Source organism: Anabas testudineus, chromosome 13, assembly GCF_900324465.2.
Source record: "Anabas testudineus chromosome 13, fAnaTes1.2, whole genome shotgun sequence".
NCBI lineage: Eukaryota > Metazoa > Chordata > Actinopteri > Anabantiformes > Anabantidae > Anabas > Anabas testudineus.
In genome coordinates this window covers 6,368,589-6,390,171 of record NC_046622.1, presented here as the reverse complement: position 1 = coordinate 6,390,171, position 21,583 = coordinate 6,368,589, and the positions used below count along the sequence as shown (strand labels likewise).

Genomic DNA, 21,583 nt, shown 5'->3' with positions numbered 1-21,583 from the left:
AGATTATACTGCAATACTGAAATACTAATACAGTATGTTGATAGATGGTAGAGAGAGCTGGTGCCCACTCAAGATAATTTTAGGTTCGGTTAACTCTATGCACAGACATGAACAATATGGCCTTTAAACATCAATTCTATGTATTAAACTCAGTCAGAACAAATCATATTGGGGGACATAAGGTAATCGGGGGGGGGGGGGGTCATACCAGAGTCCTGCACTGGGCAGGATACCTCAGGGTACCTCTGCCTATTAAAAATCAATCTTTTCTTTTTTTTTTTGGCCTTTTTGTATAAATATTTATATTATTATTATTTTATATAAAAACAAAGGGATCTGAGCAATTATAAAGGGTTTATTTCATTGTAAACTGATCTGCCTAATGTTTATGACATAAAACCAAACAACCAACATCTAAAACTCAAATTGCTTCACTATTATTAGAATTGATCAAATTCTTACATTTGAGGAGCTGGGACCACCAGCATGTTTCATAAATTCTGTAAAAATGTTTACAAATGTCAAAATTGTTTCTTAATGATCATTTGTCAGTCATAAATAATCATAAAGACAACTGAAACACACATTTTATTTGTTCACTTAAACACCTACAATAACAATAATGTTTGTTGACAATAACAACTGGCAGTCAAAAAGGTCATTTGGGTTAGGATGTGGTTTTACATTGTATGCTGACCATCATTTGCAAAACTGTTTCCTCTATTTACCTCTCAGTTCAAAAACAACTAGGAGTTGGAACATTTGCTACAGTACATTGCTATAAAAGAGTTTCAATAAATTGCTAAACTTTGCTTTGCTGTTTCTCATCCAGCTAAAATAATCTCTTGTATCTTCACAAAGAGGGATATAAATGCTTTAATGTATTTCAGCATTTTACCATCACACTTGTGAAAGAAAACAATATTTCTACGAAACTAAATTCACACTTTAGAATAATCTAAGGAAATATCTGAATTTTTTTGAACATCTTAATAATCTCATTTCTAATTTCTGTGGTTCTAAGACAGTACACAAAAGGATTTATGAGAGACGGGCCGAGATTCGCCCCAATATTCAAGCCATTACGTGCCTCAACAGTTAATACCACACCTAACCTGGTCAGGATAGCAATGACAAATACTGGAACGTAATAACATATTACCACAATCAAATGGCTCAAACAAGTGCTGGCAATTTTCTTTTTTTCATTATTTGAAGATAATTTAGCAAAATATATAATCCCAAAATAGGACAGGCAAATAAAACCAAAAGTGAAAAATGACACAAAAAATGTTATAATTGCAACCAGATTGAAAAAGTAGTTAGGATCGGCACAAGTGGTTCTTAATACAGCACCATAGTTACAGAAATTGAACCTCAGCACTGAATAGCAGTGAGGGAAAGGAATCACAGTTGCAGGAAGAACAGCCACAAAACCACAGGCAACAATCCACAGGATATATGTAAGAACAAGAGTACGTGTGTTTGTTAAATAACTGTGATAATGAAAAGGACAACTAATAGCAATCAGTCGATCAAATGCCATAACTGATAGAGCAAATGCCTCCATCACCCCTGCTAAATGAAAAGTGAACATTTGAATTAAACAAGGCACATAGGATATAGTTTTAACACCAGCGACTAGAATCCCAATCATAGTTGGACTGGCACTAGAAGTGTACAATAAATCAACAACGGCAAGGTTACCAATCAACAGATACATTGGTTTGTGTAATTTCTTGTCATAAACAATTATAAATATGTTTAACACATTGGCTATAATAGCTACAATATAGATAATTAATATAATCACACCAACTAGCACAGGGTTTTGGGTTGTGTCAAAACCGTTTATAATAAATTCTGTTATTTTGAGTGAAGCATTTTGTAAAGACATATTTAACCAAATAATTGTAAAAAATCCAAAGAAAATGTAAAAAATCTCTTCTCAAGCCAAAAGATTATTCAGTCTATTATAAATTACAACCATCTTATCCAGCTTATGGATAATTCGCAATAAACATTTTTCATTAAAACAGCAATAGGGTTTACCAAAGAGCTTCTAAGATGTCGGGTCATAAGACTCACATAAGAACACTAACACACCTTCTGGCGAATTTGAGTCAATAACTGGTTAGTTCAGTAAGTCCAATGTTAAATCAGAAGTCCTATTTGTGGTGAAATCGGAAAATATCAGCAGACTGACAAGGTAACAAGGCAGACAGGCTATAGGTCTACACTGTGTAGTCTAAAAAATAGACTACACAGGTTACAATGCAACCAGAAAAAATGTTCACCAGCAGCAGCAAGAGACAAGTTTAAACTGGACTCCAACACTGACAGTCTGGCAATGCAGTGGAGATATGCTCATGTTTTTATGCAGAGGGCTGAGCAGGTAAGACGTTGCAGGTATAGGAGGTGTGGTCAGGGGATGCGTAGCTTCAGTAGAGCAAAGAAAATACATGTGAAGAAAAAGGGCAGTAACTAGGGGACAACAGGAAGAAAAATAGAACTTTAAAATAAAAGCATGGAAACTGTGTGAGATTGTGAAATGCAGTCTACTTACAACTTACAGAACTACACTAATATACTCTAAAATATAGTAATTATTACGTGTTTCCCAGTCAGAGCTACTGTTCACGTGCTCATCTCTTGTTACCACATTTCAGCTGTCATGAAGCAGTTAAGTAATAGTTTAAAGCAGTCATATTATGCATTTTGTAGTTACATGTTACATATATACTATTGTAAAGCTTTTTGTATGCTGACTGACAATAAAATGCCCTCCCTTGTCCTCTCCCCGCTCGCAGCACCGGACCTGAACCCTGCCTTACCTGTCCCTGCCCGATTCCCCTGTTATTTGGATTGTGATTTCCGTTATCTATAGTCTATGTTTTGGATTTGGACTATTTTTATTGTGCATCTACAGAGCCTGTTATTACTCTCCAGGATTCTTTACACTGTTGCCACCCTCTATTCCTGAACTTACTGTCTCCTGACTCTGTCTGCTCCACATGCCTCTCCATTTGACAGCCATCTTGGCCATGACGTCCAGCTCCTTTCACCCCAGACCTCAACACTCACCCAAAGGCGTCTCCTCCCGGCTGGTGCCCTATATGCATTGTATATATCCACACTTTTAAATTCCTCATTGTCTCAGTGTATCTCTGGCAATGGACTCTTTCTTCAGACTTGTGATGTAGGTGCGCAAAAACAAGAGAACACAACAGGAAATACAGACTATATGTGAAAACAAAGTAACAAAGGTGCTAGATCCATAGCTCAGTGGCCTCTGCCGAGGCGAGGAGCTTAAACAGTTTGTGTGCAGAGTATTTGGGGTTAGCAGTGATACTGACACTGTTTTCTGAGTCTCAACAGAAGTCAGGGCGACAGGTCTGTAGTTGTTCAGACTGGTGATGGTTAACTTCTGACCCTGCACGTAGCCTGAGATCCTCTGGTAGAACTCTTCTGTATGTCCCTGATGTTAGAATGACAACTAGAGGTGACAGAGCCTTTTCAGTTAGAGCCCCCAAACTCCGTAACAACTTACGTGAGGATATAAGATCAGCTGACTCAGTAACATCTTTTAAATCTTTCCTTAAAACATACCCCTACCGGCGAGCCTTTTCTGATATTCTTTAAACTAAGACAAATCTGTCTTTAGGAAGACTTTCTATTAACTTACAATGTGTTTCTGTTGGAACCGGTCTTCCTGAGGATGATGCTGTAGTTGTTGTAAGTTGTGTCCTGCATCCTAAGGGGTCAAGGCAGATGGCTGTTTAACCTGAGCCTGGTTCTGCTGGAGGTTTCATCCTCTAGGGGGAGTTTTTCCATCTCCACTGTTTCACTAGTGCTTGCTCAAGTTGATCTTTTTGGGTTACATGTGTTTTTTGTCTCTTTTGTAAAGCACTTTGTAACATGTTTAGAAAAGTGCTCTATAAAGAAATGTATTATTATTTATTATTCTTAAGCAACAGCACGATGGTGGACTGTATGAAGCGGTTGGGCACTGTAAACATTTACAGAGAATGGTTGAAGATCTGAGTGAAGATTGGCGCCAGCGGGTCAGCGAAGACTCTCAGGCAGGTTGGGGACACACCGTCAGGGTCCCGTAGCCTTTCTGATTTTCTGCCTTTGAAGGAGGCTACAGACATCTTCTTTCCAGATCTCCAGTGCAGGTAGGGGGTCTGATGACGGGAGGGTGTCAATGATGGGGGGTGTGAGGTGGTTCTTTTCAAACCAGCAGTAAAAGTTATTAAGGTCGTAGTTTTGGTGAACCAGAGGCGGAATAAGGTGATTCCATGGTTGTGAATTTGACCAGATTGTTTTGTGAGGAACTAACGAGCGGGATACGGGTATAACCAACGAAATAGTTATGTGACTAACAGGACACGAGTATAACAAATCTTAATTAATTTTATTTCAAACCGGTCTTAAAAACAGAGGACATGGGGAACCAACCAACCAAAAATACAAATACAGACTAGATGAGAAAACTAATTGACAACTTCAAGTGACCCAAAACGCAGTAAAAAGCAAAGTAACAAACAAAGCCTGAACAAGGTGGCAACACAAACTGGTGAACTAAAGGGACAAACAAAATACAAACTCACATTCTGTTAAAGGGATTTTTTTCTCCACTGTCACCTAGTGCTTGCTCAGCTTGTCTGCCCCTGGTTTGGCCTGTTCCTTGTTTCTTTCTCTTCTGTCAGGTGACCTGTTGATTGCAGATTGCCTGCACCTGTGTCTGCCCTTTTCCTTTATGGGCAGGTTTGCCAGGCTGCCAGATTGTCTCACATCAACCTGAAGATTCATACTGTCCAGCACTTATCTTCGGACTGCTTTCTGATACGAATACTGCCTCACTTGAAACCTGTCTCCACCTGACTCCGCCCTAACCTGACCTGCCTTCTGTCCTGACCTGTCCCTGCCTGAACCTCCGGTACCATGAGTGTATTCTCCTTACCCGACTTGTTCCCTTCCTATCTGTATTGGACCTGCTCCTGCTTCCAGTCCCTCCTTTACCTTCCTCTCTCTCAATTACATCACTATTCTACTGTTACTCCGGCTAACCCTGTCTCTTCTCATAGACCTATATCCAAAGCCACCCCTCTTCAGCTGTGACAGTGGTAACTGTGCATGCTAATTATAACTTGGACGAATATAATCTCTAACCCAACAAAAGTCACAAGTCCAACTGACTCAAGCTCATCCATTGTCATCAGGAACAGACATTGCTGCAGATAGCGGTTCAGAGGAGAGGACATCTCATTTCTCAATAAGTGCAGTATGGAGTTTTGTGCTGTATACTGGCCAGCAAAATCAACCAACCAAAAATAAATTCACCCTTTACCAGAATCTAATGAAATGTCTGAAGTTGAAGTGACCAAAGGTCTCAAAAATAGACTTCACAAGTTATAGGGAAGCCAAACAAGATGAGCAGTCCCCATAAAAGGTTCACCAGCAGCAGCATGACAGAAGTTTGATCTGGACTCCAACACTGACAGTCTGGCAGTGGCGTAGAGAAATGCGGGGGTTTATATATCCTGCAGAGGGAGGAGGTAAGGCAGGTAAGTCATTGCAGCTATAGGGGGCGTAGTCAGGGGATGCATGGTGCCAAACAGAAAAGGGATATACAGTAACTAAGGGAAAGTCAAGAACAACATGGTAAAAGAACTTCAAAATAAAAGTATGGAAAATCAGTTTTCAGTTTCAAAGCAGTTTAATCACAATCAAGCCTACAACAGTGGCACAACTAGCATGAATAGAAATGGAACAAGGGCCTATTTGTGAGGCACAAAACGATCCACTCTGACATGGTGGAAGAATTTTTACATTTACATTTAATAATTTGTCAAATGCTTTTAGACAAAAGCAGGACTCTCCTGTAAATCACATTCCAGCTGCTGGTCATGTAACACATGCTGCGCATCTCTCTTTACCACATTTCAGGTGCTGTTAAGCAGTTCACATTCATTTATCAAACTGCTAGTGAAGATGAAGCTAGTGTCCAACCGTATCATCTATTTTCTTTTTATTATTATTACACCAGTTTCGTATCACAATTCAAAAACAAGCAGGAGTAAGTGGCTGTGGTTGTTGTTGGTACCTATGAATGTAAATAATTTTTATAGATTGCTGACCTGGATGAAGTGCTTCTCACCCAGCTAAAATAATCTCCTTTACCATACAACTGGACACTGGAAGGGCTGTTTACTACTGTACTTTTCACTACAACAATGGATTTTCATGACAGCTTGTAGTAAGTTGGGTTATACGTCTCATTTATTTTTTGCCTGCTGCCTCTTTTTTCTCCCCTCATCCCAACTGGTTGGGGCAGATGGTCGCCCACCCTGAGGCTGTTTCAACTGGAGGATGGATTTTTTTTCTCCACTGTCACCTAGTGCTTGCTCAACTGAATTGAGATGACTCATTGGAACATAAATATTATTGAACAGTAATATTGTCCAATCACATTGAATGTTGACTATTGATGATGTGTGCAATGCACCTATCTCTAAGGCTAAGGTGAAGATGCTAGACATAATGTTTGGCTTGTACATTAGAAAGTGGCTGGGAGCTCTATGCTCCCTCTGCATAAACTCGGTGTCACGATCCTGCACTTCCTGTCCCATGCGCTTAGTTGGGTATGCCTCCTGTTCTCCACCTTGTCTACTATATCCAGCTTTATGTAATCATCCTAATCCTCCTCGCCTGTGCCTCGTTGCCTGGCCTTGCTTTCAAAATCCCTCCCTCCATTACTCCGTCCATTACTCCCCTGACAAATGATAAGGGACAAATGACTTGTCTTGATCTTTGCCATGTGATTTGTGACCTACCTTCTGCCTTGGACCCTGCCTTTGCCTTTGCCCCTTTGAAAAACCGTGTTTCTCTGCCTTCCTGTGTTTTTGGACCTATGCTCATCCCTAGGACTCAGGCTTTGGATCCCCTCAGAAAAAGCTCTAGAACTGGCTCTCAGATCAGATTTACTAGACCTTGCCTTGGATCTCCGTCCTGGTCTTCCTGATTTCTTAGGTTTTGCCTGCTAAATTAGAAGTGTTTATTGTTTTGTATTTTTTTGGTGATCACTGTGTTTTTGTATGATCTCACATTTTGTTGAGAGCTCTTTTTGTTCTCCACATCTACCTCTACAACCAAACCAAGCCAAAACGACTTCCACCATCTTGCCCCCTGAAATTAACAGAACCAATGTAAGATACTCAAGTTTTTATTTCTTTTATTTTTTATTTCTTCTTTAAGTCTTCAGATCTATCACCAGGACTGTAGATCTTTAGTTCTCATTAACAAAGAGTAGTGAACAACTTTCTTATACACTCGAAAAAAACTGGTTACGAATAACATCGTCATTGATGAACATGGATATAAATGGAACCCGCAATATAATTACATTATTTATCTAATTATTATTTTTATTGTTATTTATTTGATCTAATAATGCATTTCTATACGTTGATATGATTGTAATCTGGATTAATGAGGAATGAATTTAGAGTAACCAATAAGAGTAATGCAAATAATAAGTAAAATCATGAGCTTAAAACAAGTATTAAAGTCTAAATTAGTGACATACTGAGGAAAAATTAAGAAGCAGGTTTTAATAAATGAGCAGATTTTTATATTCATAAGACAAAAACACTGTGGAGACAGTGGTAACAGTGCTCAAATCCAACAAAATGTACACACAACAAGGTCCAGCTGACAGCTGATCCACCGTCATCAGGAAATAGACGTTGCTGCAGATGATGGTTCAGAGGAGAGGAGATGTCATGTCTCCAAAACCCTGTTTCCTTGGGTCCTCAATCCTGTTTTCCTTGCATCACCACATGTATCTTCAGTGGAAGAGATTGAGATGCAAAGGAAATACGCGTGAGGGAAATCGGTGTAAGTTAAGGGCATTAGGGTTCACCTTTAGATAAAGAGACATTGTAAGACAGGACAGCATGGACATGGTGGATCTGATTTAAACACATCACACATGGCCTGCACAGTGTAATTTTAGATTAAAACATGTTTCTTTCAAATGTAATAAAAAATCTTAGGTTAAAATAAATTTTAAGGAATTGAGCTTAGGAAACATCCATTGCTCTGAATTGTACTGAATTGTTACTGCACTTTTTCAGGGTCACATCTTTTGTTTCAGCTTTCCCCAGAGTCCATTTATAATTACATTTTTCCATAACAGACATTAACAATAAATACATATGATAAGTATGGAGTTTTGGACTGTTTACTGGCCAGCACTTGCAAAACCAACCATTCTCCTGGACTCTGGATATGATGCCAAGCCCTTGACTGTCCTCTTACAGTTAAAAGACGAGCAGCAGGTGAAAACTGTGCTTTTTAGCAATCTGAAATAGGTTCCTCTCTCTTACAAGTCTTGACATGATAAACAGTGGGGATAAGGCACAGGCTGATATATTTTATTATTTCGGCACAATACCTATAGAAAGATATACGTAACATTCTCGAGAAAGCAAATTCAGGTTATGTTAATCTTGAGATGCCTCAACTTTTTTGAACACACTGTAAATCTTATTTTTTATTTTTGAAAGTTCAAAGAGAGTACACAAAATATTTTTTACGAGAGATGGGCCAAGGATGCACCCAATGATTAAATCATTAAGGTCCTCCTGAGATTTTGCTGTATGTTTACCAACATTTGCAGGATTCACAAACAAGCAGGAGTAAGTGGCTGCTGCATCTCACCCAGTAAAAATAATTTCCTTTACCATACAACTGGACAATGGAAACATTTTGGAAATGTATGGCTGAATATATTTTAGCTTTTTAGGATAATACTTATAAAGCGAGAAAATATTTACATGAAAACAAATCCACCCTTTACCAGAATCTAATGAGATGTCTGAACTTTTTAAACATATGAATGATCTCATTTTTAATTTCTTTTGTTCTAAGACAGTACACAAAAGGATTTACAACAGATGGGCCAAGAATCATTCCAATTAACAAGCCATTACGTTCTTTAAGAGTTAATACCACACCAAACCTGGTCAAGATAGCGATGACAAACATAGGAACATAATAACATGTTACCACAATCAAGTGGCTCAAACAAGTGCTGCCAATTTTCATTTTGTCATTATTTGATGAAAATTTCACAAAATATAATATCCCAACATAGGACAGGCAAATAAAACCAAAAGTGCAAAATGAAATAGAAAATATTACGATTGCGGTCAAGTTGAAATAGTAGTTCAAGGCATGTGAATCAGCACAAGTGGTTCTCATTACAGCACCATAGCTACAGAAAGTGTACTGCAGCACTGAATAGCAGCGAGGGAGAGGAATCACAATGGCAGGAAAAACTGCTGCAAAACCACAGGCAACAATCCACAGGACATATGTAAGAACAAGAGTACGCACGTTTGTTAAATAACTGTGGTACTGAAAAGGACGACTAATAGCAAGCAATCGATCAAATGCCATAAATGATAGAGCAAATGCCTCCATAACCCCTGCCAGATTGAAAAGATACATTTGAATTATACAAGGGACATAGGATATAGTTTTAACACCAGCAACTAGAACCCCAATCATAGTTGGACTGGCACTAGAGCAGTACAGTAGATCAACAACAGCAAGGTTACAAATTAAAAGATGCATTGGTTTGTGTAATTTCTTGTCATAAATAATAATGAAGACATTTACTATATTGGCTAGAACAGCAACAATATAAACAATCAGTATAACCACACCAACTAGCACAGGATTTTCGGTTGTGTCAAAGCCATCTATGATAAGTTCTGTTACTCTGATTGAAGCATTCTGAAAAGACATAGTATACAAAATAACAAGGTTTAAAAATGCAATTAGTGGTTGACTTATAAAAGATGTAGGGTTATAAGACTCACAAGAACACTATTAAGAACCAGAGCTGCAGAAACTGAAAAAACACTAGCAGAGCTGAGCAGAGAAAAACTAAATATCAAATATCACAAAAAACAGGCCGAGCTGATAACTCGGTAAAGTCAGGTAAAAATTCTCAAAAGCATAGACTGACACAATTCAAAAGGCAGACAGACCAAAGGTCTCAAAAATAGACTTCACAAGTTATAGGGAAGCCAAACAAGATGAGCAGTCCCCATAAAAGGTTCACCAGCAGCAGCATGACAGAAGTTTGATCTGGACTCCAACACTGACAGTCTGGCAGTGGCGTAGAGAAATGTGGGGGTTTATATATCCTGCAGAGGGAGGAGGTAAGGCAGGTAAGTCATTGCAGCTATAGGGGGCGTAGTCAGGGGATGCATGGTGCCAAACAGAATAAAGGATAAGCAGTAACTAAGGGAAAGTCAAGAACAACATGGTAAAGGAACTTCAAAATAAAAGTATGGAAAATCAGTTTCTAGTTTAAAAAAATCAGTTTAATCACAACAGTGGCACAACTAGCATGAATAGAAATGGAACAAGGGCCTATTTGAGAGGCAGAAAAAATTCACTCTGGCCAACTTGCATAATGGAAGAATTTTTACATTTACATGTAGTAATTTGTCAGATGCTTTTATAATAAGCAACTTACAAGACACAAGACTAAAGTCTACTGTAACTCACGTTCCAGCTACTTTTCATGTAGCATATGCTGCTCATCTTTCTTTATCACAGTTCAGGTGTCGTTCAGCAGTTATATCGTCGGTAATGCTGATTTTCACATTCAGCTCAGATCAGTGCTCTCTACACCCAACCTTATCAAACTGCTAGTGAGGGTCCTACACTGCATCCATTTTCTTTTTATCTAAATAAATATTAAATGTGTAATTTTGCTGCATTATAACTAAATTATTGTATTTAGAACATTTCTTAGAATACATGACCTATGTGGATGATCAAAACAAATTTACTTTAAAAAGTTTTGTCTTGGCGTCACAGTAATGTGTTTGTTTAGACAGATGATCCTCAAGAGTAACAACACAAATGAGTTTCAAGCTAATTAGTGTCTCATATTAATAATGGTCTCGTGTGTGATTAAAGTGTGCATGTGGGTGCAGCTCGCTGTGTGTCTCTATCTTGTACCTTAGTGAATTCTAATCTCAAAACAGATTTATTGATTGTTGTTTTTCATTGTGTATTTTTCAGTAAATATTGTGGATAAAAGAAAAAAAATCATACTGTACACATTCTGGTAACAAATTTAATTTTACACATGAATGAATGTTTGTGAACTCTAAATATTATTTAAACTATTTATTTATATAATATTGATTTAGTATTAAAACTATTACTCTAATTGTAAAGTACTGTATTTTATCAAATATTCTTCCATTAATTAAATGTTTAATCTATATACATTGTAATGAAAAGTGAAATTGCCCATTACAAAGCCCCAACTAGTCTTTAAACACCGATTTTGTCTATAGCTAATAGTTACGCTATGGAAAACAAACAGGCAGCAAATATCTCTGCTGATATTTCTAAACTCTCTTTATTATCAGAGACTGTCACGTGGCCGGTTTCAGACTCCATTGCCAGAGACCACACAGAGACAAGAATGAGTTTAAAAGTGTGTATTACAATAAAGATAAGAGTGATAGTGTGAACGGGCCCCAGCAGGAGGTTGTGGATGTCAGGTGAGTGAGGTGGTCTTTAAGGGGAGACAGTTAAGAGACAGGCATATGAGGAGGCTTGGTGGTATACTCACTGATGAGTGGATAGTGGTGGTCAGAGTAATAATAGAACTGAGAATAGTCGACCGGTATGAACTGTGTTAGGGCGGCTGGTTAGTGTAGTGGTAACATCACCGCCTCCCATGTGGGAGACTGGGGTTCGAATCCCAGCTGTGGCCTAACACCAGTAGGGGTCCTTAGGCAAGACCTCCTCACGCTCACCCTGCCTACCTTTGTACCTTGTAATGACTCGTAAGTCGCTTTGGATAAAAGCGTCTGCTAAATGACTAAAATGTAAATGTAATGTCCTAAGCCAGAGGTGTCGTAGTGTAGGTGAACCGGAAGAGGTAGTAGACAGGAAGGTGGGATTGTTTGATCATTGTGCTTCTGCTTTTACTTTACACGTCCCTGTAACCAGCCATTAGGCTTTAGCTCTGTGCCCCATTACATCAGCATTTTATACACTGTTAACCCGGCTTACTCTGTCTCTTCTCCTAGACTTCCATACACACCGGAGCCATCCCTCTTCAGCTGTGACACTACAGAAACTCATTACATTATTATTGTTTTCTTTTCTGTAATAAACCTCTTTAAACCTAACAGCTGAGCAGTCAATACTTACATGTAATCTTACTCTGTTATTATAGAAATACTAAACAGGGCTAGTTGAATTTAGACAAAGATTTCTCAATTAAAACAACAATTGTCCATGAACTGCATGCTCAGTGCTTAAACTCTTCAGCTTTTATTACTTTGATTTAACTGGCATTTTTTCAGGAATTGAAAACAGGTAAAATAAAACTGGCACTGATTTTATTTGCAATCACCCTAACAGCAGAATATCGTATAGTAGTGCACCTTGTTTTGTTTAAATTTCAGCCTATTTCCTACATATACAGTAGATTGTTTATAAATTCCTGAAGTTTTCATAAAAGTACAACTAAATTAACTTAAAATATATAACTATATGTTATGTGTTCTTGCAGAACAACACATCACTGAGAAAGCTGTAAGCACTTGACAATTTAACAAACGTAAAATCAGCTGCATTTAGGGTCAGTCTGTATCTCTAATTGAGTGTCCCTTCTTTAAGCACGCAAACAGTAGCCTTATAAAGTATTCTGATTACTTTACATTTGTTTTACTGTGAACAGCAAGAATTTCCATTTTTGCAATCAACAATGAATAAAAACATGTATTTATTTTTTGAAAACATATCTTGTTTTTTTAAATGTATCAAAAAAGAAACTCTTTTTCAAGGCTTAAGGCTAAAAATAACTTTTAAACAGAATTTTAGTGACAAACAATATATGGGGATTAGTTATTATGCTTATGCTATGTGGAAATCCAATTGAAAAATGTAATTTGGACCAAAACAAGCATTTTATTATTACACCTGCAATATTAAAACACTACACTTTGCTGACATGTAAAAGGGTTATACTGGTAAGTCTGCAGTTTTTGATGTATGTATGTAACATTTGCAAATTTTTTTCTCACAGGCTCCGTTTTTTCCAAGTGCTCCAGTATCGTATCACAATTAAAAAACAAGCAGGAGTAAGTAGCTGTGGTTGTTGTTTGTACCTATGAATGTAAATTATTTTTATAGATTGCTGACCTGGACAAATTGCTTCTCACCCAGCTAAAATAATCTCCTTTACCATACAACTGGACACTGGAAACAGTTTGAAAAACGTATGATTAAATATATTTAATCTTTTTAGCATAATACTTATAAAAGGATAAAATATCAACACAAAATTAAATTCACCCTTTAAAAGAATCTAATGAGATGTCTGAAGTTTTTAAACATATGAATGATCTCATTTTTAATTTCTTTTGTTCTAAGACAGTACACAAAAGGATTTACAACAGATGGGCCGAGAATCATTCCGATTATTAGGCCATTATGCTCCTTGAGAGTTAATACCACACCTAACCTGGTCAAGATAGCTGTGATAAACAAAGGAACATAATAACATGTTACCACAATCAAGTGGCTCAAACAAGTGCTGCCGATTTTCATTTTGTCATTATTTGATGAAAATTTCACAAAATATAATATCCCAACATAGGACAGGCAAATAAAACCAAAAGTGCAAAATGAAAGAGAAAATATTATGATTGCGGTCAAATTAAAATAGTAGTTCAAGGCATGTGAATCAGCACAAGTGGTTCTTATTACAGCAGCATAGCTACAGAAAGTGTATTGCAGCACTGAATAGCAGCGAGGGAGAGGAATCACAGTGGCAGGAAAAACAGCTGCAAAACCACAGGCAACAATCCACAGGACATATGTAAGAACAAGACTACGTGCGTTTGTTAAATAACTGTGGTACTGAAAAGGACAACTAATAGCAAGCAATCGATCAAATGCCATAACTGATAAAGCAAATGCCTCCATCACTCCTGCCAGATTATAAAGATACATTTGAATTAAACAAGGGACATAGGATATAGTTTTAACACCAGCAACTAAAACCCCAATTATAGTTGGACTGGCACTAGAGCAGTACAGTAGATCAACAACAGCAAGGTTACAAATTAAAAGATGCATTGGTTTGTGTAATTTCTTGTCATAAATAATAATGAAGACATTTACTATATTGGCTAGAACAGCAACAATATAAACAATCAGTATAACCACACCAACTAGCACAGGATTTTCGGTTGTCTTAAAGCCATCTATGATAAATTCTGTTACTCGGATTGAAGCATTCTGAAAAGACATGGTATACAGAATAACAAGGTTTAAAAATGCAAGAAGTAGATATAAAAACCCTTGTAAATCATAACCAGAGGTATCCAGCAATTCTTACTCAGCTCAGTCAAACAGCTGTTCCTACAACAGTGAGGTTTACCAGAGAGCTTCTAAAATGTAGTGCTGTAAGAGTCACAAGAACAGCAACATTTCATTGGACAAAGCTATTATCCAATCACACTGGATTTTGACCACAGGTAATTTGAGCTAGTTACTACATAGCCTAATTACATTGGTCAGTGTTAAATCTGAAATCCTCTTTGTGCGGGGTTTGTCATTAGCATGAATGTCAACCATACATTTCCAGAGGCAGGCCTGATGGGTGAATATGTGTACATATGTACAATCACATGTCAATATTGTTGCTTTGAATGTTATTTTCCCTTTCAGGTAGACATGTAAGAGATGTGCCATTTATACTGTATTTGTCCCGTTCTGGTTATCTTATATTTTGCATATTCGTCCACTTAAATGATTCAGAAAAGATAACCCAAGCACGCTGCAATGCTCTAATAAAAAGTGAAGTGAAAACTGGTGTAGTTTTTGTTGCCTGCTGTTCATTTCTCTCTCTTTCCGCTCACCCCAACTGTTCCAGGCAGATGGCCGCCTAACCTGAGCCTGGTTCTGCTGGAGATTTCCTCCTCTAAAGGGAGTTTTTCCTCTCCACTGTCGCCTAGTGCTTGCTCAAGTGGGGTTGTTGGGTTTTCTCTATAAATCTGTATACAGTTATACTTTGTAAGGTCTAAGACCTTACACACTGTAGTGAAATGGCACTATACAAATAAAATTGAATTAAAAAGAACTGAACTAATGCCCTCAACTAATGCTTACAAGTTTTATTTATGCATATTAGAGATGACAAACACTAAAGAAGGGATACAAAGTCAGGATTAATATATTACAGTAGATCATTTCAACCTAGTAATTATCTGTGTTGTGCCACTGTAGCCAGTGGTGGCTGGAGCTGTGTCAAATTAATGTCAAATTGTTTTTTTTTTTCACATACACACAAAATATAAATAAACAAAACACAATATGATATAATTCAATACCACGGTGCAGTGGTTAGCGCTGTTGCCTTACAGCAACAGTGACCTGGGTTTGAATCCATCGGTTGCCTGGGTGCCTTTCTATGACATATTATTTTCAAACATTACATGTGCATAGGGAGTGCATAAAAGACATAAACACAATATTACAAAAGCCTTGAATTTGAGTGTTATTATTCTACAGTGTTTGCCATTAAATAACTAACTAACAAGCAAAAACTCAGAGTTTACTATAATGTGTGACATGTTATGTATGAATGTTTATATAACAAATTCACACTTTACTAGTTTCTACTGAGATGTCTGAACTTTTTTGAACATCTTGATGATCTCATTTTTAATTTCTTTTGTTCTGAGACAGTACACAAAAGGATTTACAAGACATGGGATAAGGATGGTCCCAATATTTAAGCCATTACGTTCCTCAACAGTCAATACCATACCAAACCTGGTCAAGATAGTGATGATAAACAGTGGAAGGTAATAACATGTTACCACAATCAAGTGGCTCAAACAAGTGCTGCCAATTTTCTTTTTCTCATTATGTGAAGATAATTTAGCAAAATATATGATCCCAACGTAGGACAGGCAAATAAAACCGAAAGTGAAAAATGAAAGAAAAAATACTATGCTTGCAACCAAATTGAAATAGTAGTTTGGGTCAACACAAGTGGTTCGTATTACAGCAGCATAGCTACAGAAATTGTACTTTATAACTGAATAGCAGTGAGGGAGACGGATCACAGTTGCAGGAACCAAAGCCACAAAAGCACAAGCAACAATCCACAGGATATATGTAAGAACAATAATACGTGTGTTTGTTAAATAACTGTGGTACTGAAAAGGACAACTAACAGCAATTAATCGATCAAATGCCATAACTGATAGAGCAAACATCTCCATCACTTGTCCCAGATGGAAAGCAAACATTTGAAGTAAACATGGCACATAGGATATAGTTTTAACACCTGTAACTAGAACCTCAATAATTGTAGGACTCGCACTAGAAGAGTACAGTAGATCAACAGCAGCAAGGTTACAAATCAGAAGATACATTGGTTTGTGCAAATTCTTTTTGTACATAATGACGAGGATATTAACTATATCAATTAGAACAGCTACAATATAGACAATCAATATAACCACACCAACTAGCAAAGGATTTTTTGTTGTGTCAAAACCACCTATTATAAATTCTGTTACTTTGATTGAATAGTTCTGTAAAGACATATTAAACAAAATAACAAAGTTGAAATATAACAAAAGAAGCAGATATAAAAAAAATGTTCTCAAGGCAAAATATCATTAAATGTGTTATAAATCATAAGCAATGTTATCCAGCTTTCAAATCTTTCAACAGTAATTCTAACTGAGCTCAGTCAAACTGCTTTCCCTACAACAGAGAGGTTTACCAGAGAGCTTTTTAAGATGTTTGGTTTTAACAGTCATGAGCACAGCTACATTTCATTGGACCCACCTATTGTCCAATTATCGTGGTTTTTGATCCCAGGTGATTAGAGCTGGTCACTGCTTAGACAACTCCCCCAAATCCAGCCTCAATTCTAAACAAAAAAAATAATAATAATAAAATAAAATAATACTTTAATTCTAAAAATACTCTTTGTGCTGGTTATGTCAACAAATTGTCAAAGGCTGATCTGACGTGTCCACATGATTGAACTCTTTATCTTTTCAGTTAAAAACAAATACACATGTTCAGTCTATTAACAATTTTATATTCAAATATAATCTAATACTTTTTATCTACTTTTGAACTGTTTATTGTTTAAAATTGTAAGCGAGGTACTACACTTCCTCAGAACTGAGAATTTAGGTGAGTTATTTTACAAATGTTAAGTGTTGGGGTTTTAGCGATAGTTTTGTTTTATTGTTTTGTTTTATTGTTTTTCTCGCTTTTTTTGAGGTCTCTAGCATTTATATTTTTCTCATTAATCTGTATAATTATTCTAACTAAGACTGCAAATTTTAGACACACTAAAAAATTAAAAATTTACTTGGAGTGCTTAGTTGAATATTTTCTCACTTTAATAAATATCCAGATTTTTTGTATGTTTAGCCAGTGACATTGGCATTACATATAGTGCTAAATTTATAAAAGCTTATCCTTTCCAGGGCTGGTATTAATATAATCCTACTAAAAATTAATGTAAGAAACAATAAAAAATGTCTGTCTTCATATTAACTTATTTTGACTTTAAAAAGCTTTATGTTTCATGTGGTTCATTATATGAGTGCATTGCAGACCGAAAACAGACATTTCCTTTTTGCAACCTCCTACATAAATACTTTAGATTGGAAAGTATGTCTTATGTTATTAATTACAATAAGTACAATAATGTTCAAGATTCTCTGACATCTCTAGTTTCACCATCAGATGAAGTAATTTTCTTTTTAGTATTTTGGTTTGACCTCCATTAAGTAATGACAGTCATATCATGTTTGGCATCCTCTCTGTATTCTCTCGGCCCAACTTACTAAGATGCATGTTTCATTTCTGGACATTTTGCTTGTGATCTAAGAAAAAGTGATTGTTGTATTTTTCGCACCCATTTATAAATGGCGTGTGCTATTTTGCTGATTTTAAAGTTGCACTCGCATTGCCCATTTTTGTTAGATTAGCTTGTGTCATTTTCTTCTGATGCTATTAGGTTTGCACATTTTAGTACATGCAACCCTTTAGTAAATCAGAGCTAGTGTGTCATAACAAAATCTAATCTTAAAACATACTGCACACATTCCAATGACAAACCTTAATTTATTAGTCGCTGCTTGTGAATGTTTGTGTTCTCTTGCCTGTATTTGTGCATAAATATTATCTAGGAACCCTATCTGTGACTAGTTCGGCCAAAAACTAGCAGTCAGCCATTGTTTTACCTGGCTACAGCAGATTCACTCTGCAGTACAACAGTATCAGCAACAGAGTGCAAAGCAAAGACAATAATCACTTGTCGGATATATGGATGAACACAATTCAATTCGGTTTTATTTGTATAGCGCCAATTCACAACAGAAGTCATCTCAAGGCACTTTACAGTGCAAGGTTTAAGACCTTACAAAGTATAATTATACAAAAAATACTACCACAGAATCTCTGTGATACCACTGCTGTATGTTTGCAACTTGTAGTGTGTCCATCTTTTCTTCTAAACTTCATTCATGGCTCACAAATGTCAAAGACCCATCTGCAAAGAGGTGGAAACTCCATCCTCAAACCAATCATTTTTCAGAGGGTCTGTTGGCACATGTTCACTATAACCTAAATGTTTTTTTGGCATGAAAATGTACAGGGACATTTTTCGGGGCTTTACAGCCTCTATAAACAAATGAAACAGTAATATAGTCTATTGATTTATTTGTTTTGTGAAATTCTTTGTTTTGAAGTGTAAATTGGATTAGGCTTAGTGTCAGGTGATTCTGTGAATGTTACGAACTGTGTTACGGGACACAAGTACAGCAAAAAAAGAGGATTTATTACAACCTGGTCAACCAAAGATACAAAGTCACTGCACTGATGCAGGCAAAATACAAAATAGCACACAAACCAGAAATACAAAGTAACAACAAAGAATCACTGCAAAAAGGCAGGCAAACAACTCACACAGGCCGGGAACAAAGTCCAGTAAGCAATGCCAAGGTCCAAGGCATTACAGGGGCAGGAAAGCAAGGCCGGGAACACAACTGAAAAGTGGCTGGTGAGTAGCAATCCATGTGACAATCTGGCAACAGAATGAGGACTGGTGGAATTGATCTGTAATCAGGTATGAGAGAGAAGAGAGTGAGCCATTCCAAATGTGGGCATAGCAGGAAGAGGCCAGGGAGTAGAGCCACAGGAGTGGGACCAGGTGAAAATGAGAAGGAGCCAAAACAGAAGCAGAAACAGAAACAAAACCAACTGTGGTATGGGATGACAATCAAGGGTGAGTCTGGTAAACCCTGCCAAAATTATATTGTTGAAGTAGCTAGATGCCCTCATATGCCAAAGCCCCATATACAGCAAGCTGTGATGAGTTGTGTGCTGTCATCTGTTGATAATGGCCAGCATTACATTTTTCCCATGCAGAACACTGTTCACCACAACCTTAAAATATATAATGGATTAAATGTTAAGGCTAATTGGTGTACCTGTATAGTGCTACTGTGATTCATGTATTGGCAAGGCTGGTTTGTTGGTCATGTTTTTTCACACACAGCAACATAATGTTGTATACAGTATATGTTAACACTAACAATTAACAGGCAAGACCATCGTACAACTCAGTATATAGCTATGTACTATATAATGACAAGTAACAGCTAAGCCTTCTCCCTGAATGAAGTGCTCCAGTTTCCTCTTACAGTACAAAGTTTGAGTTGAAAACTCTTGTACGTTTTTGGTACTGTGAATGTAAAATGTGTTTTTCTATAGATTGCTGCACAGAATGTGTGCTGCTTATAACAAAACTAGGAACATAATGAAAGACTTTGGAAAAAACACTGTTGAATATGTCTTAGCATTTTATAATGCTATATTTTAAATATTTTATAATACTTAGAAGTAAACTCACACTTCACTAGAATCTAATGAGATGTCTTAACTTTTTAAACATATTAATGATTTCATTTTTAATTTCTCTTGTTCTAAGACAATACACAAAAGGATTTACAAGAGATGGGATGAGAATGGTCCCAATATTTAAGCCATTACGTACCTCAAGAGTTAATACTACACCAAACCTGGTCAAGATAATGATGATAAACAGTGGAAGGTAATAACATGTTACCACAATCAAGTGGCTCAAACAAGTGCTGCCAATTTTCTTTTTCTCATTATTTGAAGATAATTTCACAAAATATATGATCCCAACATAGGACAGGCAAATAAAACCAAAAGTGGAAAATGAAAGAAAAAATGCTATGCTTGCAACCAAATTGAAATAGTAGTTTGGGTCAACACAAGTAGTTCGTATTACAGCAGCATAGCTACAGAAATTGTACTTCAGAACAGAATAGCAGTGAGGGAGAGGAATCACAGTTGCAGGAACAACAGCCACAAAAGCACAAGCAACAATCCACAGGATATACGTAAGAACAATAATACGTGCATTTGTTAAATAACTGTGGTACTGAAAAGGACAACTAACAGCAATTAATCGATCAAATGCCATAACTGATAGAGCAAACATCTCCATCACTTGTCCCAGATGGAAAGCAAACATTTGAAGTAAACATGGCACATAGGATATAGTTTTAACACCAGCAACTAGAATTCCAATAATTGTAGGACTGACGCTAGAAGAGTACAGTAGATCAACAGCAGCAAGGTTACAAATCAGAAGATACATTGGTTTGTGTAATTTCTTCTTGTACATAATGACGAGGATATTAACTATATCAATTAGAACAGCTACAATATAGACAATCAATATAACCACACCAACTAGCAAAGGATTTTTGGTTGTGTCAAAACCATCTATTATAAATTCTGTTACTTTGATCGAAGAGTTCTGTAAAGACATATTAAACAAAATAACAAAGTTGAAATATAACGAAAGAAGCAGATATAAAAAACTGTTTTCTTAAGGCAAAAGATCATTAAATATGTTATAAATCATAAGAAATGTTATCCAGCTTTCAGATCTTTCAACAGTAATTCTAACTGAGCTCAGTCAACTGCTTTCCCTACAACAGAGGTGTTTAGCAGAGAACCTTTTAAGATGTGGAGTTTTAAAAGTCATGAGCACAGCTACATTTCATTGGACCCACCTATTGTCCAATTATACAGGTGATTTGAGCTGGTCACTGCTTACACCACTCCCCTAAATCAAGCCTCAATTCTAATAATGATAATAATAATAAATATTTTAAATCTGATATCCTCTTTGCGCTGGCTATGTCAACAAATTGTCCAAAGCTGATCTGATGTGTCCACATGATTGAGCTCTTTATCCTTTCAGTTAGAAACAAATACATATGTTCAGTCTATTAACACTTGTATACTCAAATATAATCTAATACTTATTAACTAATTTTGAACTCCTTATTGTTTAAAATTGTAAGCAGGAAAATGAGACTCTTTGCCATCATGCTATTAAAAGTAGACTTTCTCGAAGTGAAAGATAACAGTTAATTTTTTT

General features: G+C 36.7%; 5 protein-coding genes across 5 annotated transcripts; all 5 read right to left on the bottom strand.

Moving 5' to 3' along the window:
• Window positions 1-958: 958 nt before the first annotated feature.
• On the bottom strand, window positions 959-1,897 carry LOC113170861 (olfactory receptor 4D11-like). The gene has a single exon (XM_026373154.1). The coding sequence runs from the start codon at window positions 1,895-1,897 to the stop codon at window positions 959-961; it is 939 nt and encodes a 312-aa protein (XP_026228939.1).
• Window positions 1,898-8,862: 6,965 nt separating this feature from the next.
• On the bottom strand, window positions 8,863-9,819 carry LOC113170854 (olfactory receptor 4D11-like). The gene has a single exon (XM_026373141.1). It carries the CDS (start codon window positions 9,817-9,819, stop codon window positions 8,863-8,865), a length of 957 nt encoding a protein of 318 aa, XP_026228926.1.
• A 3,594-nt stretch (window positions 9,820-13,413) lies between these two features.
• On the bottom strand, window positions 13,414-14,370 carry LOC113170847 (olfactory receptor 4D11-like). Its single transcript, XM_026373128.1, has one exon. It carries the CDS (start codon window positions 14,368-14,370, stop codon window positions 13,414-13,416), a length of 957 nt encoding a protein of 318 aa, XP_026228913.1.
• Window positions 14,371-15,740: 1,370 nt separating this feature from the next.
• Window positions 15,741-16,679, bottom strand: LOC113170839 (olfactory receptor 51E2-like). The gene has a single exon (XM_026373116.1). It carries the CDS (start codon window positions 16,677-16,679, stop codon window positions 15,741-15,743), a length of 939 nt encoding a protein of 312 aa, XP_026228901.1.
• A 3,341-nt stretch (window positions 16,680-20,020) lies between these two features.
• Window positions 20,021-20,965, bottom strand: LOC113170833 (olfactory receptor 51E2-like). Its single transcript, XM_026373105.1, has one exon. The coding sequence runs from the start codon at window positions 20,963-20,965 to the stop codon at window positions 20,021-20,023; it is 945 nt and encodes a 314-aa protein (XP_026228890.1).
• Between the last annotated feature and the right edge of the window lie 618 nt (window positions 20,966-21,583).

Excerpts from the sequence above, each read along its gene's own strand:
- LOC113170847 (XM_026373128.1), bottom strand. The coding sequence starts at position 14,370 with ATGTCTTTTCAGAATGCTTCAATCCGAGTAACAGAATTTATCATAGAT.
- LOC113170854 (XM_026373141.1), bottom strand. The coding sequence starts at position 9,819 with ATGTCTTTTCAGAATGCTTCAATCAGAGTAACAGAACTTATCATAGAT.
- LOC113170839 (XM_026373116.1), bottom strand. The coding sequence starts at position 16,679 with ATGTCTTTACAGAACTATTCAATCAAAGTAACAGAATTTATAATAGGT.
- LOC113170861 (XM_026373154.1), bottom strand. The coding sequence starts at position 1,897 with ATGTCTTTACAAAATGCTTCACTCAAAATAACAGAATTTATTATAAAC.
- LOC113170833 (XM_026373105.1), bottom strand. The coding sequence starts at position 20,965 with ATGTCTTTACAGAACTCTTCGATCAAAGTAACAGAATTTATAATAGAT.